The following is a 24,990-nucleotide window of genomic DNA, read 5'->3' on the forward strand; positions in this document are numbered from 1 at the left end:
GCTCCTATGTTGGGTGCATATATATTTATAATTGTTATATCTTCTTCTTGGATTGATCCCTTGATCATTATGTAGTGTCCTTCCTTGTCTCTTGTAACATTCTTTATTTTAAAGTCTATTTTATCTGATATGAGTATTGCTACTCCAGCTTTCTTTTGATTTCCCCTTGCATGGAATATCTTTTTCCATCCCCTCACTTTCAGTCTGTATGTGTCCCTAGGTCTGAAGTGGGTCTCTTGTAGACAATATATATATGGGTCTTGGTTTTGTATCCTTTCAGCAAGCCTGTGTCTTTTGGTTGGAGCATTTAATCCATTCACGTTTAAGGTAATTATCGATATGTATGTTCCTATGACCATTTTCTTAATTGTTTTGGGTTTGTTTTTGTAGGTCCTTTTTTTCTCTTGTGTTTCCCACTTAGAGAAGTTCCTTTAGCATTTGTTATAGAGCTGGTTTGGTGGTGCTGATGTCTCTTAGCTTTTGTTTGTCTGTAAAGCTTTTGATTTCTCCATCGAATCTGAATGAGATCCTTACCGGGTAGAGTAATCTTGGTTGTAGGTTCTTCCCTTTCATCACTTTAAATATGTCATGCCACTCCCTTCTGGCTCGTAGAGTTTCTGCTGAGAAATCAGCTGTTAACCTTATGGGATTTCCCTTGTATGTTATTTGTCATTTTTCCCTTGCTGCTTTCAATAATTTCTCTTTGTCTTTAATTTTTGCCAGTTTGATTACTATGTGTCTCGGCGTGTTTCTCCTTGGGTTTATCCTGTCTGGGACTCTCTGTGCTTCCTGGACTTGGGTGGCTATTTCCTTTCCCATGTTAGGGAAGTTTTTGACTCTAATCTCTTCAAATATTTTCTCTGGTCCTTTCTCTCTCTCTTCTACTTCTGGGACACCTATAATGCGAATGTTGTTGCGTTTGATGTTGTCTGAGAGGTCTCTTAGGTTGTCTTCATTTCTTTTCATCGTTTTTTCTTTATTCTGTTCCGCAGCAGTGAATTCCACCATTCTGTCTTCCAGGTCACTTATCCGTTTTTCTGCCTCAGTTATTCTGCTATTGATTCCTTCTAGTGTAGTTTTCATTTCAGTTATTGTATTGTTCATCTCTGTTTGTTTGTTCTTTAATTCTTCTAGGTCTTTGTTAAACATTTCTTGCATCTTCTCTATCTTTGCCTCGTTTTTCCGAGGTCCTGGATCATCTTCACTATCATTATTCTGAATTCTTTTTCTGGAAGGTTGCCTATCTCCACTTCATTTAGTTGTTTCTCTGGGGTTTTATCTTGTTCCTTCATCTGGTATATAGACCTCTGCCTTTTCATCTTGTCTGTCTTTCTGTGAATGTGGTTTTTGTTCCACAGGCTGCAGGATTGTAGTTCTTCTTGCTTCTGCTGTCTGTGCTCTCTCCTTTCTAATTTTTTAGTAAGTCCCGGCCTTCCTGGGTGAGGAGGGGAGATGACCTGCATCGCCCCTCCTTCTCGGACTACTTTTCTTTGTTGCTGGAGTTTCGGGGGAGGGGAGGGAGAAGGCGGAAAAGTTGGACGCTGGGGCAGTCAAGGCCTGCGAAGACCCAGGAGAGGGGCTGCAGAGAGTGTTCAGGCCTCCGGGTCCCGCCCTGCTGTCCCAGCCACCGCCGCCGCCGCCTGGGGCCTGGGGCCTCGGCGGCGCTTGCTCTGCTCCTGCGCCATGAGCTCTCGGGAGCCGACCAGTACATAATTTTTATTATGGAAAATTTCAATCAGAAAAAGAATGACAAAGTAGCATAATGAACTCAAATATTCTCATGACCTAGCTTCAGCAGTTATCAACTCATGGCCAATCTTATTTATATATTCCCTCACTTCCCCTATATTACTTTTGAAGCAAATCTCAGGCATCATATAATTTTATCTGTAAATATTTCAGTATGTACCTATAGCATTTTTATATGATTAGGAGCAGCAGCAGAAGAAAACTCACTAAGATTAATGGTTCTCTCACACTAAGATTAACAGTTCTCTCTCTCTGTACTACCATGTTCAAATAAAATATTAAAAATAAGATTTAGTGATAAGATTGTATATTTTGGGTCTTTCTAGAAGATGTACCATACTTGTTAATCTTTGGCAAGTGGACTGCCAAAGGGAGAATTGGCTTTTGCTCTGTTTACCCACTCCCAGAATGTTAAAATGCGATTTTTAAAAGGAAATCATTTTTCTTTTATTCTCCCTTAGAATATAGTACAGTAGAAGTTTTGTAAAATTTGTACTTATTTTAAGAAATGACAGATATCTCACAATGCATAAAATTCAATATATATCATGCTATACAAGAGAAGTTTTGATTTATCAACTCTATTTCAAAATATTGAAATAAAAATATGTTGCAACAAAAGTTGAAGGTTAATGAAATTGTGGAGTTTCCTATTACCATTTAGGTATTCATTTGCATAATCAGTAATCTAACATTCCGTTTAAAAAGTAAAATTTTTTCTCTTTTCTTCTCCCTGATACCACAACCTAATTCTCTGTTTTATGTGTTCAATAACATTCTGGGGTAACTCTATTATCTGTTTTCTCCAATAATATCATATTTTACTCCCAGAGATACAAATGAAATGTTTCTTAATATGCAAGAATTCAAAACCTATTACCTTGAGTAACATGGCAAATGAAGTAAGTTAAAGATAATGCATGTTTCTCCTATTTCTAGGATATTTGTTTAAGAGCAGGCTATGCGTTAACCCTTTTTGCCTTCAATAGTCGCTTTCAACAATACTTAATATTGGAAAGTGGAATAATGACCATATCAACTTTTGAACCTTTTCTTGAATCAACATTTGAAACTGAGAAGGCAATGGCAGCTTTTCAGGTATAAAATTGAAGGTTAAAACTTAAAATCAATATGTCTTTTTAGTGAAAACTGAAAAATTAGAAAAAACTTTGGATCTGGAAAAATGTTTACACTTTTGTAAAATTCACAGTATTTTTTACACCAGTCCCTTCCTCACCTCATAAAAACTCCATTATCTATGAGGATTTCTTAATTTATATAGAATTTTACAAGTCACAAGGCACTTTTGTCTTTATATCTCATCTGATGCTTATAACAACCCTATCAGATTGATAGAAATATAGTATTATTTTCATCACCCCTATTTTACAAGGAAATAGGTAGAGAAACATGGTAGTGTCCAAGACAAGTTTTCTAACTGCAGATCTTTAGCTGATCACCTAATTCTTCAACCGTGTAGACAACCTTATGTATCTGGATTCTTCTTGGTCTTATTCTTCTTTTTCTATCCTGTGACCTTTAGAAGTATTTTCTATGAACCCATACTTCAACAATGCAAAAGTTGCAGACATCGTAGAAAGAATAATATGGCCTACGATGGCCACTGCAGTGATCAGATAGGGATATGTACTCTAGGTCCTCCCCACACAGCTCGCTTCTCATTGAATCATACCAAATTACCCCTCTTACTTTTCCAAGAAGTATCCCCTCAGAAATAAAAGGTTAATTACAGAAGCTGAGTAGAAAATGTTCAATGATTCTATGCCTCTTTTTTGTTTTTAGATTATTATATTAGCTAAAGTCATTATAGATGTGGACCACATTACTTTGACTGCAAGAGGTGTTACTATTTTAGTTGATAGTCTATATTCAGTTCATTCCACTACTATTGTCTTGACAGGTAAGAAATAACTAGAAGCTAATCATATCCACCTAAAACTATTTACCAAAAATTTTTTTGGTAATCTGAGCAATAATAAAGTAATAAGCCTGATATTCTGTCACACAGTTTAAAGAATGAACTCATATAAGTCTACATGGAACTCCAGAGTTAAGCCTACATGGAACAATGAAAGTCTACTCTGCACCCCAAATAGAACCTTTCTGATTTCCTAATTACTTTTTTGAACCCCTAATTATTTTTTCTAGAATGTAAGATGAGAATTCAACTATGAGCTACCAACAACAAAATTTATACACTGATTTATAATAATACTGACAGACTTATACTGATAACCTCTGTCTGGTTTCCTTTTGATTAATTGTGCATATTTGTCTAATATTTAAAGTTCTCTATGTTGCTATGCAATATAGGAAAGCAAAATGGCCAACAGAGTTCTTGACATAGTGCTAATTGTGTGACTATATCTATCTAGACCTAACTCTCCAGATGAATACATTAGTTCTCTCGATCTGTCATGCTCAATACAACATAAAACAGTATCAAAATGACAGCCATATGGAGTGACAACTACCAAAAAATAAAGTATTTGTTTTTTTAACTGAAATGGATTACTGAACACAGTGAAGGAATCTCCACTTGCTGCCATAAAATTACATTTTTACGGAGTGTATTTATTTGGCATGGAAGGTAAATTCAAGCAAACAAAAAGTTTCTGATGAAAACTATGTAGGAAAAATACATGTTTAAAAGAAGTTATTAAATATATTTTTATCTAAATAACATTCTTAATTCAATGTCATAGTAATTCTATGACTCTGAAAAACAATTGTAGTGGGTTTCAGTTTTACTCCACAAACTCTTCTGTGCAAGAAATGCCATATTATTCTAGCTTTCAAATATTAATTTTCCCAGGCTGGTAGAAACAATCTCAAAAATTATTGGGCTTTCTCTGCACTCCACCATTGGAGTCATATTCATCTCCAGAGCTATATGCATGTCTGGGGTATCTCAAGCAAAGCCAGATATTCAGGCCTCAGGTATAATGTAAAATAAATGACATGCTCAAGTCCAAGTTGATATGGTTTTCAGAAGAGGTTCCAAAAGCATAAAATTTTGCAGAGACTGAGATTTCTGTTGCCAAGTGTCCAGTTTTCTACATACACCACTTAGCCATTCTTCACTCAGAGCTCCTGCTATCTCTGTTTTAGTCTTAGATTCTCTGCCCTTCCCCATTGGTTCCCCATTGCTTACTCCCTATCTTTAAAGACTCCTCTGTCCCTTCCCCCTAGCATATTGCCTTCTATAAACTCAGGCTTTTGAAAATATAAGCCTGAAAGAAAGGTTATCTTTAGACAATTTTTGCTCTAGGCCATACAACCCAGCCCTCCTCATCCTGAGGCAATAAATATAAAGGGCTTCCTGGCTAATAATGGAGGCTGGAAAAAAATACAAGGAGAACAAAAACTCAGTTAATACCTCAATAAAGTATCCACCCACAAATGTAAAAATACATTTATATCTTAAAATTTGTGTTACACGTATTCCAACACAGCAACAATCTTGTGAAAGAATATCACACGAAAGCTCTAAAAATAAAACACGAATTCGAATGAAATAATCTTAAGTTCGTAGCTGCACATTTATTTAATTACTAGATCACTTTATTACTTCAATCTCAAAACATTTCTTTTTATGGCAAGAACTTCAATGATCATAAACTTCAATAAGCAATACATTACCTGGTTTTAAAATACCATTAAGCTCTTAACTCAAAGCCATCTGAATTGCAAAAAGGACATTAAATTTTCTTACAGTAGTTCAAACATTATGTTCATAGTCATTAAAACAAACCATAAAAGCTCAAAACAAAATATATTCTGAAGCCAAGAGGAAGAAAACCTCTGATTTTTCAAAATTCCCCACTCTTAAATAAACCTATTTAACTTTTACTGTTTGTGACAGAAAACCAAACCATAATTTTGGGGAAAGTTTATTCTACATTTAACACACATGCTTTTTCTCAGCAGGTCTTCATTAATAGGGATGTCTTGTGACTTAAACCTTTTTAAAGATTTTTTTGATGTGGACCATTTTTAAAGTCTTTATCGAATTTGTTACAATATTGCTTCTGTTTTATGTTTTGGTTTTTTGGCCGCAAGGCATGTGGGATCTTAGCTCCCCAACCAGGGATCTAACCCACACCCCGTGCACTGGAAGGTGAAGTCTTAACCACTGGACCGCCGGGGAAGTCCCTCAAACCTTTTTTAATACTTTAATGTATGCAAGTGAATGAAAGCACAGTATATCAGTTTATACCAATTAAATAACACAGGCATTTTTTTTCTTGTTGTTTAATTTATAGGGAATTTAATAGCTACCCTGGCTCATTCTAGAGCTGGTATTCCAGAAGCATTTACCACATTAGGGACAATCCAACGGCTCTGCTATCATTTGTACTCAAGGCAAGAAGAGGTAAAAAAAAAAAAAAAAAAAAAAAAAATTAATTAATTAATTCGAAAATAGAATATTCTAAAATATAATTTGCCTCTCTCTCACTTCTGCGGGCTAATTTCTCCACAGGTTGAGTCTCATGTAATAGTTCATATTACTAACTCAAAATCTGATGATTTTTCTAATACTACATTTGCCATTCACAATTCTGGTTTCCACAAAATGTGCACATTCATTTTAACTTCAATCTTTAAGATTCAGTCTACAAATAAGTACATGGATGATACAGAAATTTATAATTATTTATAAAATATTTTATATTTTATAATTAAAATCATTGTCATTTCTATGATTATTTGTAGTGAATGAAAGTGGAATCCATTGGAAAATTTTCCTTACCTGCCAAACAGGGTTAGAGTGAGGGTACCTGAAGACGAGGCTGGCCATAGTAGTGTTTTGCCTCTAAGTGTTTCCTTTGCTTTTCCCACAGGGTCTAAGGCAGTATTTCTCCAACTTTAGGGTACAACAGAATCACCTGGAGGACTTGTTACACCATAGCCTGCTGGGCTCCATTCACAAAGTTTCTGATCTAATACATCTGGTGTAGGTCCTAGAATTTGCATTTTTAACAAGTTCCCAGAAGCTGAGGCTGCTGGTCCAGAACCACTGTTCAAGGTGTGGAAGGTTTTTGGGCATATACAGCAGTCAGATGCCAGTGTAAAGACCACTATGTCAACCTTCTGATACCCTGCATGGGCCTGGTTTATGTTCATTTCTTTGAATTTCTTATGCCACCATGAACAGATTCTCCTAAGAACTTCCCAGGAATATACTTTTATTAATTATATGAACAACCTAATTACTTCAGAGTCAAATGCAGAGGGTATTTCCTTCAAAGAAATAATTACTTTTTCTGGAGTCCCATGGCCTGATACTTGTGCTTGTTTCTTTGGTTTTGCCGTGGAAAATTGAGTTGCTTCCCTGAGCGGCTTATTTTTAACTTACTTTTATGCTATACTCTCTTACTTGGTTTCCTATATTACAATCACCTGTGCAGTTTTGAAAAGTCCCAATGTTCAGTTCAATGCACCCCAAAGTAATTAAATCAGTTTCTAGGGGATGGAATACAGACATGATTTTCATAGTTATCCAGGTGATTCCAATGCACAATGAAGACTGAGACCTACTGTCTTAGTTCAAACTCAAAGGTTCTTTTTTTTTTTTAAAATTAATTAATTAATTAATTTTTGGCTGTGTTGGGTCTTCGTTTCTGTGCGAGGGCTTTCTCTAGTTGCGGCAAGTGGGGGCCACTCTTCATCGCGGTGCGCGGGCCTCTCACTATCGTGGCCTCTCTTGTTGCGGAGCACAGGCTCCAGACGCGCAGGCTCAGTAATTGTGGCTCACAGGCCCAGTTGCTCCGCGGCATGTGGGATCTTCCCAGACCAGGGCTCGAACCCGTGTCCCCTGCATTGGCAGGCAGACTCTCAACCACTGGCCACCAGGGAAGCCCTCAAACTCAAAGGTTCTTACTTGGGCTGCCCATTAGAATCACCTGTGGCACTTTAAAAACAATACACAATGCCAGATTCTACTAAGAGAGTCTGTATTTAGTTGGTGGGCTTTTTTTTTTTAATCTCCTGGTGATTCTAAAATGCAGTCAGGACTGAGAACAACTACCAGAAATCAATGGCAATTGACAGCCTTCCCTAAAAATATTGCTGGTATGCTTCCATCTATAGAGTGCCATCAGTTGACATACATATTTGCTATACATAGCTACAGAGACTTTCCTATGAAATATTTAATGAGAGCACTGGGTTAGATATTTTAAGAACAAAGCTCAATGGTTAAGGAGAAATTGTTTCCTCTTCATTTAGGTTCGCATGGCTTGCTCCAGTGCTCTTGGCTACTTAACTTACAATGCACATGCTTTCCGAATCTTATTAAAGGAATGCAGGAATAAGCCTAATCAGTTCCTTCGTATAACAAAGAATATCAGCAGAGATGCAAGTATAAACCCAGCATTTTTAAAGGAATTTCAAATGCAACAAAGAATGGGACTTCCTTCCTTAAGGTATTGTTTCTATATTTGAAGTTGCAGTAGTAAAATTACTGAGAGGAATTTTTAAGGAAGTTTAAGGAAGATCAAACATGGGGAACTGTCCTTGTTATGAATCTATGCATTGTAAAACAAAGGATAAATTTCATTCTAAATGTCCATTGCCAAAGCCTGTTTTAATTCCGAGTTAGCAACAGAATTGTAAGTGCAGACAAGAATACAACCTGATCTTGGGGATCCTGTCTGGCTAGGATTATTCATCTGCCTTTCAGAAAAGTTTCTGGAAGACTGGTTGCCTCCAAGTCTGATCCAGGAAGCCATTTTTTTTTGTAGACTGGGGTACATTTGAGAGCTCTGAGGCAACCAGGAATGCCACTATGACCTTGGCATCAAGTGGGACTCTCAGACTTAATCCAAAGCTAGGCCAAATTCCCAGGGCAGAAACAGGGCTAAATCAGACCCTGTGGTTCAAGTTATGGCAAAGTTTGCCAGGCATTTATTCAGACGATTTTGCCGCAGTGTTGTAGTTCTATCATGAACTTAAGTTTCTGAAAAAAGACAGAAGAGGAGAATCTCCTTACAATGGACATATTTTCTCTTCTTCTGTAATTGTAGCTGAATTACAAGTCTCTGCAAATAGTGCTATTTACATATAGGAAACAGAACTACTCAAGATATATTATTAACTCTACAATAATAGAAGAGAATAGGACCCAACAGCGTATCATGGTTCTATAAGTCAATTTTAAATATAGAGAAAAATGAGTGTATCTTCAGAGTCACTTTAATTTGAATTCTTTGAAAAACTGAAAACCCCAAACTGATTATCTAATTTTATATAATAAGCCAGGGAAAACTAAATTACAATTGCTTTAATTGACAGTGTTAAAAATAATATTTACTGGTTCAAAAAATTAATTTAGTTTAAATAATGGAAGTATTATTTTACACAGTCACTCCCACAGCTAGCCCATACGGCAACTTTTTGGGAATTAGAAAAAGATGCCCCTTCCTCAGTACACTTTACTGCCATCCCCTGGAAAATGGTTGTAGTAACCATACAAATATACAATGACTGTAAGGTGAATGGCACCCTCTGGAGTTGTGAACACTCAACTTTCAGGATTGTAAGCGGTAACAAGTGGTCAGTAAACTTATAGGAATGGCTACCAAGTGAGGTGGAACTGGTAAGCAAATAACAATTACTCCCATAACTAATAATAATTCTATGCACTCTCCTTAGAGCATTTACATAGACTATTCCCTTTAATTTTCATAACAATCCTGTAAAGGAATTTGATTTAAATGAAACTATGGGAAATGCACTAAAAGATTAAGTTCCACAAAATATTCCTTGATTCCACTACTGGAAACATAAAGTACATTGATTTTGGTTGGGATCACAACAGCATTGTTTTGGAGCATATTCCACTTCTCTATTCCCACACCCCTATTCAGCCCCAAGAATGGCAGATTAGAAGAGTCTTTGGATGTATAAATTTTGAAGCATGTAGAGCCATAATTTTACTGTTAACTGACCCTGCATGAAAGTACTCTGAGCCTAACAGTAGCTAGTTTCACGTGACCCTATAGCCATGAAGCTGACATATTGAATAGATCGGGGCCTGTGCCTCATTAAAGTTGACAACAGCAAATGTTCCTCATCAAATTAACCAGGAACACATTTGTGATAAGCAGTTTTAATATTTTAACTTTAATCAAGACTTACATTTTATTACCAGGGAAATTGTGTAACACCATATTTATATGTTACATGTACAGGATGATGATTAAAATAATACTTCTTTTAAAGCCACACACATCATATTAACTTAGGTATACCTTGTTATTCTTTGGCTTGAAACATTTCATAGGTATTACATTGCTTTTAAAATAAAGTTTAAATTTTCTCTTATTCTTAATACATAAAATGACCTGATCTTTATTCTCCAACCTTATCTCCCATCATGTCTCCAGATACCTTTAATTCCAATCACACCAGACTACTTAGTGCCCTTTGAACTTGCTGTGCTGTTTTATAGTACTGTAATTTTTCATATCCTATTCCCTCTATCTGGAATACCCGCTCCCCACCTCATCCATTTAAAGACCTATTTTCTTCAGAACCTAACCGAAGTGTCTCTTCTTCCATGGAGCTTTCCCTGATCACTTAAGGCAGATTTACTCTTCCAAATGTTTTGGGTGATAAGCAAGTTCAATGAGTGACAGAATATAAAACACCTACAGGTAACATGCATAGTTAGTACAGGTAACGTATAAATTAGACCATTAGGCACTGAACATGGTACCTGGGTGTACTAAGTCTTTATATATGTATCTAGTTTTTGTGATAAAAATGTTTTCCTTTTAGTCTGGAGAAAAATGGAGGACCATCCATAATTCCTGTCTTTAAAAAAGGTAATTGATTTTTCTTTTATACTTTCTAGCCCTGACACTTTATAATTGTTCATTTCTAAGAATTCAAAATGTAGGGACTACCAAAAAAAGTTTACCTGTAAACTTATGCTTTTCTAATTCTATATACCTAAAATATCTTCCCATTTACAAGCCCATGTTAATCATTTCTTTTAAGGCTTCCCTACTAATATCACTTGACAGAAATCACTCTCTTTGCTTTTTCCCACAAGCCATGCATAGAAGTCATTATTGAAACAACATGTAAATATGACTTTAATTACGATCTTGCTATTATTCCGTTTCATGTACAACTTGTCTATCTTATAAGTTCTTAGGGCAGAGACCACACTGTTTCCACTGATACTATGTACAGTTTTATTCAAAGTTGGCAGATGATGGCTGAGTGGCCTAGGCCTGCGAGATCAGAGTCTAGATCTTATAATGTTACTCATCAATTCCTATCAGACATGTAATAGGGAAAATAAATTACTTACTAGTTTTATGTATATGCTTAGTGCTTGTTCATGTGTGCGTAGCGTAGGACCAAAATCAGTCTTACTTCGTATATTACCTTACTGTCAAAAGCAAAAATAGAACCTTCTGAAATTAAGATCACTTTGCTAGAGTCACAAATGGAAAGAGAGAGAATAAGAAAAGAAAAGGAGAAGAAAGAACTTCATTTATTCAGGGAGATATGAGGGAAGCTAAGTATGTGTGGGAGGCTATTATTTCTGAATATCATGGGTAGAAGAGCGTCTGGTTTTTGTATAGCTTCTTTAGTGTAAGAGTAATTTACATAAAAGAATAAAGCCAGTTCCATTATTCCTTCACTTTAATATTGGTTTCTGAATAACAATATGTATACCAGTAACGGTCTGATAAAGTTTTCACAGGTTTGTGGTAACATAAGAAAAAATAAGGACAATCAAATTTCTGATAAAGTTAATTTCATTCAAGTAAAGTCCTCCATTTTGATATAATGCCTTTTACACCTTCTATTGACATTAAAATATCCCTTCTTTTACAAAACGATGTTTAAAGTAGCTGGCATTTGTTCTTTCACTAGTGCCAACTTGGCATAATAAAAAGTTGGCAACCATATATTGATCCCCACAAATTTTTGCACTCTGGCATCTAAAAGTCTGGAAGCTATTGATCTGTTCTCTTAGTATGTTTTAGTGATGTGAAGAAAACAGAAATATATAGAACTAAATGCAATGAGACTATACCTAGGGATCTTAGGCTTAAGAAAGAGACACTTAATTGTGGCTCTCTAATTTTTAGGGAAAGAGCACCGAAGAAAATTAAAACCCAAAATTCAACCAAGAGATTCTTTGACTTTTATACCTCCTGTAACTAACTTCACGGGACTCTTCAAAACAAAAAAGGCCACTGTTTCTCACAATATTTTTTCCTTTTCATCTGCAATTTCATCAGATATCACAACTGTATCAAGACCAAGAATAGTGCTGTTGAGCCAACTTGGGAAACATGTACAGAAAGCTAATCTGGAGCCTGCAGAAGGCTAATTAAAAACACTTTAGCGTAAAAGGATTCCTGAGCAATCTTTTAAAATTTTTTACTTTTAATTGTGGTAAAATATATATAACTGAGTAATCTTTTTGAATGGAAGTTCTTGATATTGATGATACTTAACAAATTTTCCTTAGCATGTCTACTGGAATTTAACATCAGGTCGGAATTATGGTTTCAAAAAGTAAGTAGAATTTTCTATAATAGAATGCCTGCACTTAAAACTATTAAGATATAGCAACTGACACAAGTGGCACAATTAGTGTATATATCAAGTGTTTGTTAGAAACATTTTTAAATTGGTATGCTGGGCTAAAAAGACCTGATTCAAAGTAGCCTACATGTTAACACTCACTGTACTACCTTAAGATATTTAATGATAAATACTACAGGTACACGAGTCTTCTAAAATCTGAAATGTATACTTTTAAAAACATTTTACTAAAAAAGAATCTGAAATCCTTTCCCATCAAGCACAAAAGTATGGCTAAAAAGTGTGGCCACCACTGTTGACCATTCTCCATACGTACAGAGTATCTTTGGTTTGCAGCTGGAATAGATGACATTCTTTGTGGCTTAGAATCATGTGATGTCTTTGCCCAACGAGTACTGTTTCCAGTAGGTGCAAGTTTTGATGTATGTCTGCTTCTCATATTTTTACAGCAGCAAATGGATTTGATATAAAAGCTAACTAGGCTTCAGTGGGTCCTTTAAAGAGCCGCCGTTTTTCTCTGTCCACTTTGCTCAATTGTCTCTATAGTCTACCTGGGCTGCAGTGAACACACACATTAATTAGCAGTTATTTTCTCCAACATGCTTTAACATAACAGTAATGATGGTGGTGACTGCAGCTACAGGTACTCAGGGCTTTCTGTGTGCCACAGTCCAAAGCCTGTGCTCTTAACCACTGTACAATAAGAGACCTCTTTAGTCTTCAAATTCGATTCAAAATTATCTAAATAGCTCTGAGTCACAACTTCCTGGTGGAATTCTGAGAAGAATGGCATATTTTATACTAGAAAGGGATAAATAATTCAAATGATACAAACCTTTTATTCATTTATTCATTTATTCAGCACTGTTAAGAATTCATATCATTGGAAACATTAAGCCTCTGGAGATATTAAAAAAAAAAAAAGCCTTTAGACAGCAAACTTTGAGCTTTGAAACTGGCTTCAGGTGGTTTCAAAGTTGATGATCAGGGTTTTTTTGCATGCAATAACATAGACATTTCCTGCGTATCTTGGCCTAGCCGGACCATCCTACCACGCTTAAAACTTTACAGTATTTCTCCTTAAGTACAGCCCCAAAGTACAGATTACTTTTATTACCCTGCACTTTCTTTTTATTTTAAAAAATTATACATAAGATGAGAAAGGCCTCAGTATATAGAGAGTTTCAGCAAATTGCCTGCCTCTTACCTGTACTATAAGCTAACTTTGGCACACATGCTTGCCAATATAGAGTTCAATGTTTCTCCCTTTCTCTTCCTTCCTTCTGGCTAAATACTGAAAGACCTAAATATATGGAATGCTTCCAGAATTTGCTTGTTTTCTTTATCTGTAGTTTACCTGATTTATATCATGAACTTAATTTTGACATGTGTGTCTGTAGCATCTGGAATAGTTTTGATACTTTGAAATTTTAAGAACTTAGATTATAGATATTCCTATAAAATTTGTGATGGTGGGAAAAAATTTTGGTCAATTTTCTTCCATAGTTTATATGCAGTCTTATTGTAACAGCCAAAGGAGATACACTTTCTGTGAATTTAGATTCACATGATACAGAATACAAATCCAAATGTAAAAGGTGAATTCACAAACTAATAGTTTCTTCTAAATTACAGTTACAAACCAATTATATCATACCTATACCTCAACATCAAAGAATGTAAGCTTTATAAATGTTGCTGTTTCTATATGTTCTCTCATATAAATTATATTTCCAGGATAAAATGGAGGATCATAAAGCAATATTCTACGATCACAATTCTAGAAAAAAGAATTACTTATGGAATTTCCCAAAAGGGAAGGTCACCTTAAGGAAGGATTAAAATGAGAAATCTTTTCATTCTAGATTTTTATCCTTACCCTCTAGTTTCTCAATAAAGCAAGTCACTGATTAGAAAATTAACAACTTGTTCCAGTATGGATGATGTAACATAAATCTCTACTAGCAAAATCTCTCAAAGGACATTAAATAGTTAGTAGCATGATCCTTATATTCAAAGGACAGTACATTCAGTTATTTTAATCTGGGCAGAAAAAAAGTCATGAACTGTTACGATATCTGCAGTAAAAGTCAGAGTCAAAGGACATTATCCAAAAATAAAACAGCCCTTTTCACCTCATATATTTTCACTGATTAAATATACTTTCTAAAATAATGAATGTGAATATATGTGGCCAACTAAAAAGTACAATATACACTTGAGGGATTACTTGCATGTCATATTTCTTAAAATCCCATTTTAAGAAATGTAGAGAAATCCCATTTGCTCCAGAGAAGATATCTAATAATATATATTTTTATAATTACTAACATATATTCTTTTGTTTTGACTTAGAATTCTTGAGTTGACATGACTTTGACCTGGCTACCTTTCTAAAATTGTTCTCTCATTAGAAAAGTCAGGCTAATGTATCCTGATATGAAAAAGGGGGGTAAAGATCTATGCCTGTATAATATGGGGCCAGGATTTAGCAGAATTGCTATATTTTTTCCAAGGTTTTTCTTTCTACTTGCCAATATCAGTATATTCTTTTTCCCACAAGATGTTTTATTTGGTTTTTGATAATAAAAAAACCCCTATACTCCCTTATAAGACTATAACATATTATTATAGTCTCTCAGAAGAGCAGGTTAAACATCAAACATAAAAAGGATAACAAAGAAAGTCTTGATGAACAATTAGTATTATATATTTGATATACAAAAAATCAAAACTTTACTACTACCTTTAGGGATTTTTTTGAAATGCAAAAATCAAATCTTCATTTTTAATCGTGGTACTTTTATGGCAGCTTCTCCCACTTCTTTTGATATATCTGCTCCAAGAGGACATCTGCATCAAAATCAGACAAATCACATTATTTCAAATTATTTTACATTATTTGTTTTCTGATCTGTTACTAGTTCTGCAAACTATCTGCTTAGAATTCTGACAAACAATATATGTATCTAGTGTATAACTGATTATATGTGATGGTGGTTCTTGAATAAATAAAAATACAATAGGACCTCAAACCAGAATAATGGGTGAAGGAAGGCTAGAAATCTAAATTGGGCAATTTTTTAAAACCACTTTGAGGTATAATTGACATGTTAAAAGCTATACATATTTAATGCATACAATTCAATGAGTTTGGGGTTGAGATGTTTTTGAAAGAGTTCTCTCTCAAATACTGTAAATAAATAAAAACTTGAAACAGAAAATAATAACAAAATAATGCCTTATAATGCTCTACAAAGCTAACAGGGTAAAAACAGTTTACCATACAAAGTCAGACCTGCATTTATTCCAACTTCAGAAATTCTCCAGGTTTCTACCGTTCTTCTCTGAGGTTTCAAAAGCTGGCTTGCTCCTTTTCTACCTTCCTTTGTCACCGGTGGCAGGAGAGGTCTTAGATCCTACCCTCTTTCTCTGTTCTTCCTCAGTAAATACTTTTGGCCTCAGATTTCTGCTTTTTTACCATGTTGCCCTATACAAGGCTTCAGATGGACCCCAACCTAAAAAAAGCCATCATCTCCAGCCTCAACACTGCCACAAGAAGACAGTCTTGGATCATATGGTAAGATTCTGCCTGAGCCTAGGCCATCAACTTAAGGGATTCTTTCTGTCACTACTAACTAAACTCTGTTCATTTATGATCAGCCTTAATAGTCTGTGGTTCACATAGGTATAGTTATGTACTAAAATGCTGAAAAGTTTAAAACCGCAGATGAAACACTGTTGAAAATAGAATTATGTTAGATTATGAAACATCATCCTGCTTTACTGTTTTTACTATTCCAGAATTAGCTTAGACCAGAACTTGATAACAAATTGAAAAACTGTGCTATTCCAAGGACTTTGATTTGGGAGAGGAAATAAGGCCTCCAGAAAACAGCTATATTTTGGCCATTTCTCAGCTGCCTGTGGAGAAGTATACTCACAACCCAGTCTCACACCTGAATGCTTTTTGCACATTTTCCTTAAGTTTCCAGCACGGCAACTGATGCTGAGAGGGTCTTAACACTGCAAAAGTCCAGGTCATGGACATGGTTTCCATTCTGGTCCCCAATGAGGGAATTCATCATCCTTACCCACTGCCTGTTTCTAACCTATGATTTGTCAACATTTATATAATTTAATGCTATAACAAAAATATTTATTATAAGGTATCTAATGCTTAGGTTAGATGAAAAAAATTAATGTACTCTTTCTTCAAGTACCACCAGTGTCAATGAAAACCTCAAATATAAAAGCAAAATCCAGGCTTTGACTTTTACAATGCAACTTGCATAAAGATTATGAATGGTACCACGTACTTTGGCTCATAGCGGATGCCTTCTGTGCTGTGTAAAATGCCCAAGCCAGCACGCAATCTTTCAACACCATTCCTAAATAAGAATCAATAAAAATAAAATAACTAGCTCAAGATTTAAAGGAAGAAAATTTAGCATGATGAAATGGCAATTAATATTTACATAATTATGAGTGAAGCACAAATATCCATGGCTTACCACGCAATCATAATGCCATTGTCAGTGCACAGTCTGGGAGGAGGACACAACAAAGTGCATTGTGTTGCATCTGTCACGATTTCCAGAGCTTTTCGGATATATAAGTTACTTGCAACGCCTCCAGATACAACCTGAAAAAGTTGAGAAAACCAAAATTAACAAATATCACACATGAATATGAGCTAAGCTGTGAGCTAAACCTGGGGGAAGTACCAGCATTATACAATAAGACAATATCACATTTTGGTAGGTGGGTAATGAGCAAGTGATAGATCTATATAATAAACATTTGCAAAAGAAACAAAAATCACCAACAATTTCAATATTACCATATGATCACTTTCATTTTTGTACATTTTCTTCTAACCCTTTTCTCATTACAATTATAGTACAGTATTTTAGACCCTGCAGTTTTCAGTTATAAGCATTTTTTTTTCATTTTACTACGTAATTCTTAAACTATTACCTTTGATATTTGTGTAATATTCCATTTTGTGAACCTACCATTTAAATATTTTTCTCGCTTTACAATTTTCAAAAGAACGAAGTTTAAGATACAGTTACACAGGAAATTTATCAAGGCTTTTAAGCACATTTAAAGGGATTTCATCAAAGGAAGATAAATTTGAAGGAAACAGCCTATTTTTCCTTCAATAATGACAGCAGTTATACTGCATTTTGTTTCATACTGTAAACCCTCTTTTAAATTCAATAAGATGCAGCCTTGAACTTTTGTGCCACACAGGCTGTACAGATGTCCTATAAAGCTGCCAGGCCTGTACAGGGAATGGCTGTTAAAAGTCTTCTGTCTTTTTTAAAAATTATTTTTTGGCTGCATTGGGTCTTCGTTGCTGCACGTGGGCTTTCTCTAGTTGCGGCGAGCGGGGGTTACTCTTCATTGCGGTGCGCGGTCTTCTCATCGCGGTGGCTTCTCTTGTTGCGAAGCATGGGCTCCGGGCGCGTGGGCTCAGTAGTTGTGGCTCACGGGATCTAGAGCACAGGCTCAGTAGTCGTGGTGCACGGGCTTGGTTGCTCCGCGGTATGTGGGATCTTCCCGGACCAGGGCTCGAACCCGTGTCCCCTGTGTTGGCAGGCGGATTCTTAACCACTGAGTCACCAGGGAAATCCCAATGGCTGTTAGTTTTTATTCTACGTGATTTCATACTGTCAGGGATAGCATATGGCATAAAGATCTTTTCATCCTATGCTTAGGGTCAATTAAACTCTGGGAAGAAAAGTAACATACTGTAAAGGATTACTACTATTCTAAAATTACAAAACTTACCAGTACTGCATTACTTTGACATAACAAGTCTCTCTGCTTGCAAAATAGAATAGCACGATGTGTTCTTTTTGCAATGTGGCAGGCTATTGTGTGCTGTACTGCAGCAGCAATATCTGCAGCTGAAGACAGGATTTGCCCCTTCTCAATACCTGCAGGAATGAGCAGGTATTTTTAGGTACAATCCAGTACTACTTATTTGTCCAACTTTACTAATTAGAAATATACCTTCCTCTTTTTCCTTTTGCATTATCATCTTATCAATAACGTGATGAAGTCCAGAAAAAGAAAAATCACAATTTCTAGCACGTTGCATGGGAGGTTTGAAATCAAAATGCAATTTATTTCCCTGTTTGGCCAAATGTTCTATAGCCTTCCCACCACTCATGGTGGAGCACTCTGGATGTTTTATTAAAGAAAGTCTTCTTGCTACCTATCAAAAACAAACAAAAATTTTTGTAATGTCATGAAACCGTACATTTTGAAACCAGGGTGCAAAGGAAATGAATTTTACCCTGGATGAATAAGACATGCAATACTTTTACAAACATGGACCAGAGCTGGTCGTCAGTCAAGACAGACAATCTTGCTGTTTCTGACAACCTGATCAATAGTGGCCAATCACTGCCTTCCTATCTACTTTTGCTCTTCTACTGGGGATGGAAAATAGGTTTGAAAATGACAATGACTGCTTAATGATGAACTTCAAAAATAAGAACCTGCCCTATTTCTTCCAATCATTTCAGCTGCTGGCAACAGGTTTTTTGTATAAGGCAGTAGGCTTTAAGATTCTAAAACAAAGGAAAAGAAATCTGCTTGTCAGTGGTGTCAGCAATTGTAACATTTAATAGAACTTTGTACATCTTTAATGTCCTCATGTTATCTTTATATATCCTCTTATTTCACTTTTTAAAGGTACATTACACTTCACAAAGCACTTTCTTTCACATATATTATGTTATTTGATTAAAAAAAGTGTATATGCAAACTATTTGAGCCTTTATATACTGATGTAAACCTCATATCATTTTATTTGGAATGGGTAAGAAGGGATCTTTTATAAAATTATGTACTACTCTTTTTTTTTCTACTGCACATAATTTTTTTCAGTCTAATATGATATTCAGAAATATTTAGATGAATAGCAGTAGTGTATCTATTACTATTTAGCTGAAACAGACACCTTAACAAAAAAGAATAGAGATATTAATTCTTAAATAATTACCTTGTCAAGCATGTCACCTGGCGCTATATCCAAAGACTTTCCAAGAAGCAGAAAATCTGAAACTCCTCTAACTAATGCCAAAAGACAATGACCTCCTGAAATCAAAAGAACTAAAAAAGGAAATTCTACTTTATTTGTCAACCTAATAGTAAGTGCATGAGCCTCCATATGATGAATGGGAATGAAGGGCTTTTTTAACTGGTCTACCAGTTGTAAGCTAAATGATAAGCCTACACCCAAGCTTAAAGCAAGTCCTGGTTTTATGGTAGTTGCAATTGCTGAGAGTTCACTTGGAGAGACTTTACTGGCAGAGAGAGCGTCTTGCACTATGCGTTGAATATTTTCTCTATGAAGCTGTTGAGCTACTGGAGGAATAATCCCACCTGTTCTGAAAGATATAAAAAAACAGCTTTTTATAATTTTAAGATTATAAAAATAGAGAAAGAAAAAGTATACATTATGGCTGAAGGCATGTTTTCAAATTAACCATTATATAGCTAAAGACATTAGTAAGTCAAGTAGTTTCAAATTATGTGTGCCTTATAATGTGCAGTACATTATAAGAACTCAACATTCAGTGATTAAGGATGTTATTTAATGTCTCTGACTTTTCAAAACTCTATACAACAAACTCCTATGGATTTGTTTCTTGATAAATGAAATCACCAAAATAATTTTGAGAAGCATTCTAAGGAAGGAGTCTTGAATAAGGAAAGGACAGGATAAAACTGGATTTTAGGAAAATTAATCTGACTGGAAGAAAAGAAATACTAACAGAGAGAAACATGAAGACAGTTTTGTGAAGAAGACGAGTTTATTTTTAAACACACTGCACTTGAGCTCATGGTAGGGCAGTAGACAGCTTGAAATCCTGAAATAAAGTTTGGGAATCCAATCTTTAATTGGATTGGTAATTTTGGTTTTTGGTCCACGTAGGACAAGCAGTGGATGACCACTCCAAATGTCAAGAATAAAGAATTAGAAGGCAAAGTTGTTAGCAAAAAATTTGCCAGCATGTGACTGATCAGAGAGGCAGAGCAAAAATATAGAGGGTCTGCAAGATGTACCTCTAATCTCAAAAAAAACCCTTCAAATATTGATGTTGTAAGATCTATATACACGGCATTCAATGAATATTTAATAGTTAAAATATGTACTGTGTCAGTCAATGAGGGCAATATTTAAAAGAAATGATCTTATTTCAACACATCCATAATATAATACCATTTTCCTTAATTCTTCAAAGTGACTTTTTCTCCTATATTCCTCAATTCTGTTAATGGCATCAATAACCTCCTAATCACTTGGGTTTCCAGGCTTATCTTTATCTCCTTTCTTTCCCTCACTTTCCACATTTAATTAAGTTTATCACCATTGATAAGGTCAGCACTGTCCCATTGCCACCACCAAGTTTGAAAAGCTCTCATTAACTCAGTCTATTCAAAGCCTTCTAACTGTACTTCCCTAGATACATTCTCTGATCCTTGGAGTTGTTCTATATTGTGTTGCCAGAAAAAAAGCACAGTGCTGACCTCATCACTCACCTACTCAAAAGCTTTTACTTTCTTGGAATTTGGGAGACTTTAAATCCAAATCCTCTCCCTCCTACTCATTTCTTCCTCCTCCCACTTGCCTACTCCCCTTCCTTTCTGTGCCTCTTCTATGTATTATCTTCTAAGGATTATGCTAAGCATCAGAGACAAAAGAGATGAATAAGATGGCTTTATTCTCAAAGAATTAATTATGATTAATAAAATCAATTAATTAATAATCAAATAATAATTTGTAGACAGTATGGAAAGTGGATGATTAAAGAACAAAGCTAATAAAGAGGCAGTGAAACCATTTAGCCTCAAGACTGGAGCCAAAAGTCCAGGCAAGAGACAATAAGGGCTTGCACTAAGTGGAAAGTGGGAGGAAAAGTTTCAAGAAATATTTGGGAGGTAGATTTACTATGACTAGATGACTGATTTGGGTACAGAGTGGTGAGGGAGAAGTCAAGATTGTCCTTCAGGTCTCTGGCTCGAAATTAAGAACTCCTCTTCCAAGCAATCCTCTATTATTGCACTTTCCATGCTGTTTTACAATGACCTATTTACCTATCTGTCTTCTTCACTTATTTATAGTAGTAAGAGAAGTACTATTGTTACTAGTAATAGGTAGGTTTTTTTGAGCCCTTGCTATTTGTCAAGAACTGCACTAAATGCTTTAAAAGAATTCACGTTTAACCTTCACAACAATATTATGAGCTGGTTGTCATTATTAGCCCCATTTCACAGATCAGGACATTGAGACACAGAAAATGGTGCAGGGTCTCAAAACTAGTCAGTGGCTGAACCAGAATGTAAACCACTTTATATGGTAAGCTGCTCAGAGGAAGGGATCATATATATGTACCCACAGTGCCTCAGATGCTGCCTTGCAATTGTAGGTATTCAATAAATGCTGAGATGCGCTGAGGAGATGGTACCAAATAGCTTATTTGCCTATATATTCCTCTCAAGTGACTCATGCGCTAGCTAAACTGTCTGTCCAGTACTTTCTCACCTCTTTGCCTTTGCCAGTGATGCTCTCTCAGCCTACAATATTCTTTCCATCCTCTTTCATTGAAGGCCTGACTATCTCTCAAGGCCACTGACCCCTGCAACATGTCAGGTGCGGGCACTAGGCATAGTGTAGTGGTTAATACAGACGCAGCCCCTGTCACCATGGAGCTGAGAGTCTATTGGGGGAAAGACTGTACATAAGTAAACAAACATAAAAATTATGAAAAGAATTACGAGGAAAATATGCAGGATATGGTATATAGAATAAACAGGGTGGGAGTACCTAATTTAGATTAAGTGGTTAGGGTAGGCCTTTCTGTGCAGCTAACATTTACATGTTCAAATGTCCAATACACCCCAAAATAATGAAAGGACTGTAAAACTAAGGCATGGTAATAAGTTATTGTCTGCACTACTTCTTTGCTACTCACTTTATGCTGCCTTGCACTGCTAACTTTCCTTGTAGGTCTACATACCATGTCTCAAAGATTAGGTTAAGCTTCTTGAAGGCTATGACTTGCTAGTATTTCACTGTGCCTTATGAAGACCTACCACAGTCCCTTTCATAGAATACGTAACCATTAGAGGCCTACTCTGCCTCTTCACGTATACTATTTCTAATATTCTGTATTATTTCTATTATGCACCCCACAATCCTATAAGGCAGGTATTATCTTTCCCATTTTTTGGAGGTGAAAACAGAATCAGAGAGGATCAGGAACTTCCCAAAGTCAGCGCCAATACCAATCACTAATTCATGATTCACACACAGGTTTGTGATCTCAAAACACCAACCTTTTTCACTATTCAGATGTTGTAAATTAATGGCTTGAAGGCATATCTGAACTGTATGGTATTTTAATATATCTGAATTACCTACTAATTTTTAAAATCTGGGAGATATTACCATAACATTCTGGATTTCCATTTTCTCTCGAAAATTCTGATAATCAAATAACATAAGGCCTACATTCTTGCATGGCAACAACTGGCTGGAGCTGAGTAGTGACCTCCTATAGATATTCTCCACATTATACCCAGCCCACCTATTTATGTAACCTGTCTGGTGGCCCTCTGGAAAAATCTGAGTTTATAAACCTGGCACCATTCTGTGCTTTAATACAACAGTATATTATTATTTAAGTACCAATATGAATTATATGTGTAAATGTGAATAGGATTTTCTTTTGCAGTGATTAACACAGGCTAGAGGTCAGGTCATACTTTCCTAGGACTTCAGTTGAGACCATGAAACATACAGGTGGACAAAAAAGGAAAAGGCATGAGGGGAAATCATGGATAAATATTGGAGTTTAGTTTCTTTTTGGCAACAGGATTAGCTAAGGTTGGGACCTTATTGTGGAGCTCCTTAAAAGCCAGGTTGAGGGGTTTAAGGTTTTCTACGGCAGTTATTAGAAACTTCTGCATGAAAGAAGAAATTAGTTCTTAAAATTTAACTTTTATATGTAATAAATACAAAAAAAATTACTTCATTTTATTTTTCCAAAAAAAAGTGGAAACTACCAAGATAATGTCTACTCACTTTAAATGAACTTCGGTTTGGGAATGTATTGCTTCTCCCAAAACATTTCCGGTTTCATCCACCACAGCAGCTGCTGTATCATCACAACTGGTTTCAATTCCCAATACTAGTTTATGAAGAAATAGTTTTCCAGAATGAAAATTAAAACTTCTTAGGAATTCATACATATTCCTTTTTGATGGTTTAGAAAAAACTCCTGCTGTCTTATTCAATATTAGCATATTTACTGTATAGATAATTCCTGGAAAAGAATTAAAGAAACAAACTATTATTTGGAACTGACATTAGCCACTAGCCCATTCAGTAAAGCAAAATTCCAAAAACTTGGTTTATTTTTCAATATATAGTTTTATAAAAATTTAGGAAAGTTTTGTAAAAGCAAAAAATTTTAGTCTGTAGAAATCTGTTAATATAAATAACAGTATGAATGAATATAATGCTCTTTAAGAGGGAAAACGGGAAGTTAGATATAAAATTTTTAGTATTACTATTACTTGCATGCTGTTCTTACCAAACTATTGATTATTCTTTATAAAACAGCTAATGTTACAGTACAACAGCTGCATGTATAGTCTTTTGGAAAGTGCTATTCATTTTTTTATAGCTAAAATTAAGACAAAATGTGGTTAAAAAAAATCAAACAATAAGGGCAAAATGGAACTGATGAAAATCAATGCATTCCATTTCCTGGAAACATCTTTCAAAAGAAAAATTTAATCATTCGGTCGGAAAACAAGAGTTCACATAAAGCACAAAGATTTAGTCGTCTAAGTTTAGAAACAAGTGTTCTCATAAAGCTCATCTTAAAAGAGCATCTCAACTAAAACGACCGTAACCTAATACCTATTTTATCCATTAATTACAATTGTTTGAATTAAATCTCCATTTTTGCCACAGGTTTATCATAACAGGGATCTCCCCAAATCCTCTTTGCCCCAAATAACAGCAGTCCATCATTAAAGCACCCTGGTTATTTCACACTGCCAAATTATCTAGTCTCATGCCCCCCCAAATCACCTGTTCTAGAACCTTCCAGATATTTAAGTAGGCTCTTTCCCTATCACACTAATGGACAAAATGGAAAAAAATAAAAGAGCGAATATTGGAACTTTTATTGTTCCACAGGAGCAGAGGGCATCCAGGGATTAGAGATAAGCGACCTATTCACAGAGGACCCCTGCAGAGGATGCAGCCCCAACAGACGCGCCACGAGAAATCAGACTTATAGTCACTAAATCCAGCCAAGGAAGCTTGTGCGAAGCCCTCCTCCTTCGGGCCAGGAAGGATCCCAAGCGAACCCTGGGCACTTGGCCAGCGCTGGTCTCTGTCTGCTCTAAGAAGGCGAGGGACTCTGACTGGAACCGCTTTTCCAGGCGCGCGAAAGCATCAGTGGAGAGAGGGCTGAGCAGTTTCACCCACCTTCCTCGTGAACGACAGTCACCAGTACTCGTCTCCTTTCCGCAGCAAAGCCGATCGACCGCCCTTTCCTAGGCGCAAGGAAGCCCGAACCTGTCGCCCCGGAAGTGATGTCA

The 24,990-nt window shown here is 35.8% G+C and overlaps 2 protein-coding genes across 3 annotated transcripts in view; one reads left to right on the forward strand and one right to left on the reverse strand.

Moving 5' to 3' along the window:
- The window catches only part of ANKAR (ankyrin and armadillo repeat containing), a 65,342-nt gene extending 53,152 nt beyond the window's left edge, over positions 1-12,190 (forward strand). The window contains exons 17-22 of the mRNA XM_036857201.1: positions 2,689-2,847; positions 3,553-3,670; positions 6,036-6,145; positions 8,002-8,198; positions 10,555-10,601; positions 11,886-12,190. Coding sequence (XP_036713096.1) covers positions 2,689-2,847; positions 3,553-3,670; positions 6,036-6,145; positions 8,002-8,198; positions 10,555-10,601; positions 11,886-12,130 — 876 coding nt within the window. The 3' untranslated portion in view covers positions 12,131-12,190. The remainder of the gene's footprint in view (positions 1-2,688; positions 2,848-3,552; positions 3,671-6,035; positions 6,146-8,001; positions 8,199-10,554; positions 10,602-11,885) is intronic.
- Positions 12,191-13,180: 990 nt separating this feature from the next.
- OSGEPL1 (O-sialoglycoprotein endopeptidase like 1) lies at positions 13,181-24,990 on the reverse strand. 2 transcript variants are annotated; one of them, XM_036857203.1, is made up of 8 exons: positions 24,878-24,990; positions 23,459-23,699; positions 19,370-19,757; positions 18,373-18,577; positions 18,148-18,296; positions 16,863-16,993; positions 16,668-16,739; positions 13,181-15,201 (listed from the first exon to the last, which is right to left on the reverse strand). In XM_036857203.1, the coding sequence occupies exons 2-8, from the start codon at positions 23,677-23,679 to the stop codon at positions 15,123-15,125; spliced, it is 1,245 nt and encodes a 414-aa protein (XP_036713098.1). In that variant the 5' UTR covers positions 23,680-23,699; positions 24,878-24,990; the 3' UTR covers positions 13,181-15,122. The 2 variants fall into 2 exon arrangements, with proteins under 2 accessions (XP_036713098.1, XP_036713100.1); XM_036857205.1 differs by lacking the exon at positions 16,668-16,739 and having other exon boundaries at positions 15,088-15,201; positions 24,878-24,964.

The sequence above is a fragment of the Balaenoptera musculus genome, chromosome 7 (assembly GCF_009873245.2).
Source record: "Balaenoptera musculus isolate JJ_BM4_2016_0621 chromosome 7, mBalMus1.pri.v3, whole genome shotgun sequence".
Classification (NCBI taxonomy): Eukaryota; Metazoa; Chordata; class Mammalia; order Artiodactyla; family Balaenopteridae; genus Balaenoptera; species Balaenoptera musculus.

What these genes read in the sequence shown, in the direction of transcription:
- OSGEPL1 (XM_036857203.1), bottom strand. Translation starts at nt 23,679, where the DNA reads ATGCTAATATTGAATAAGACAGCAGGAGTTTTTTCTAAACCATCAAAA. An exon ending in CAAACCGAAGTTCATTTAAA is followed by an intron (nt 19,758 to 23,458) that starts GTGAGTAGACAT and finishes TATATCTTTCAG; the next exon opens with AACAGGTGGGATTATTCCTC. An exon ending in GCAAAAGGAAAAAGAGGAAG is followed by an intron (nt 18,297 to 18,372) that starts GTATATTTCTAA and finishes TCATTCCTGCAG; the next exon opens with GTATTGAGAAGGGGCAAATC.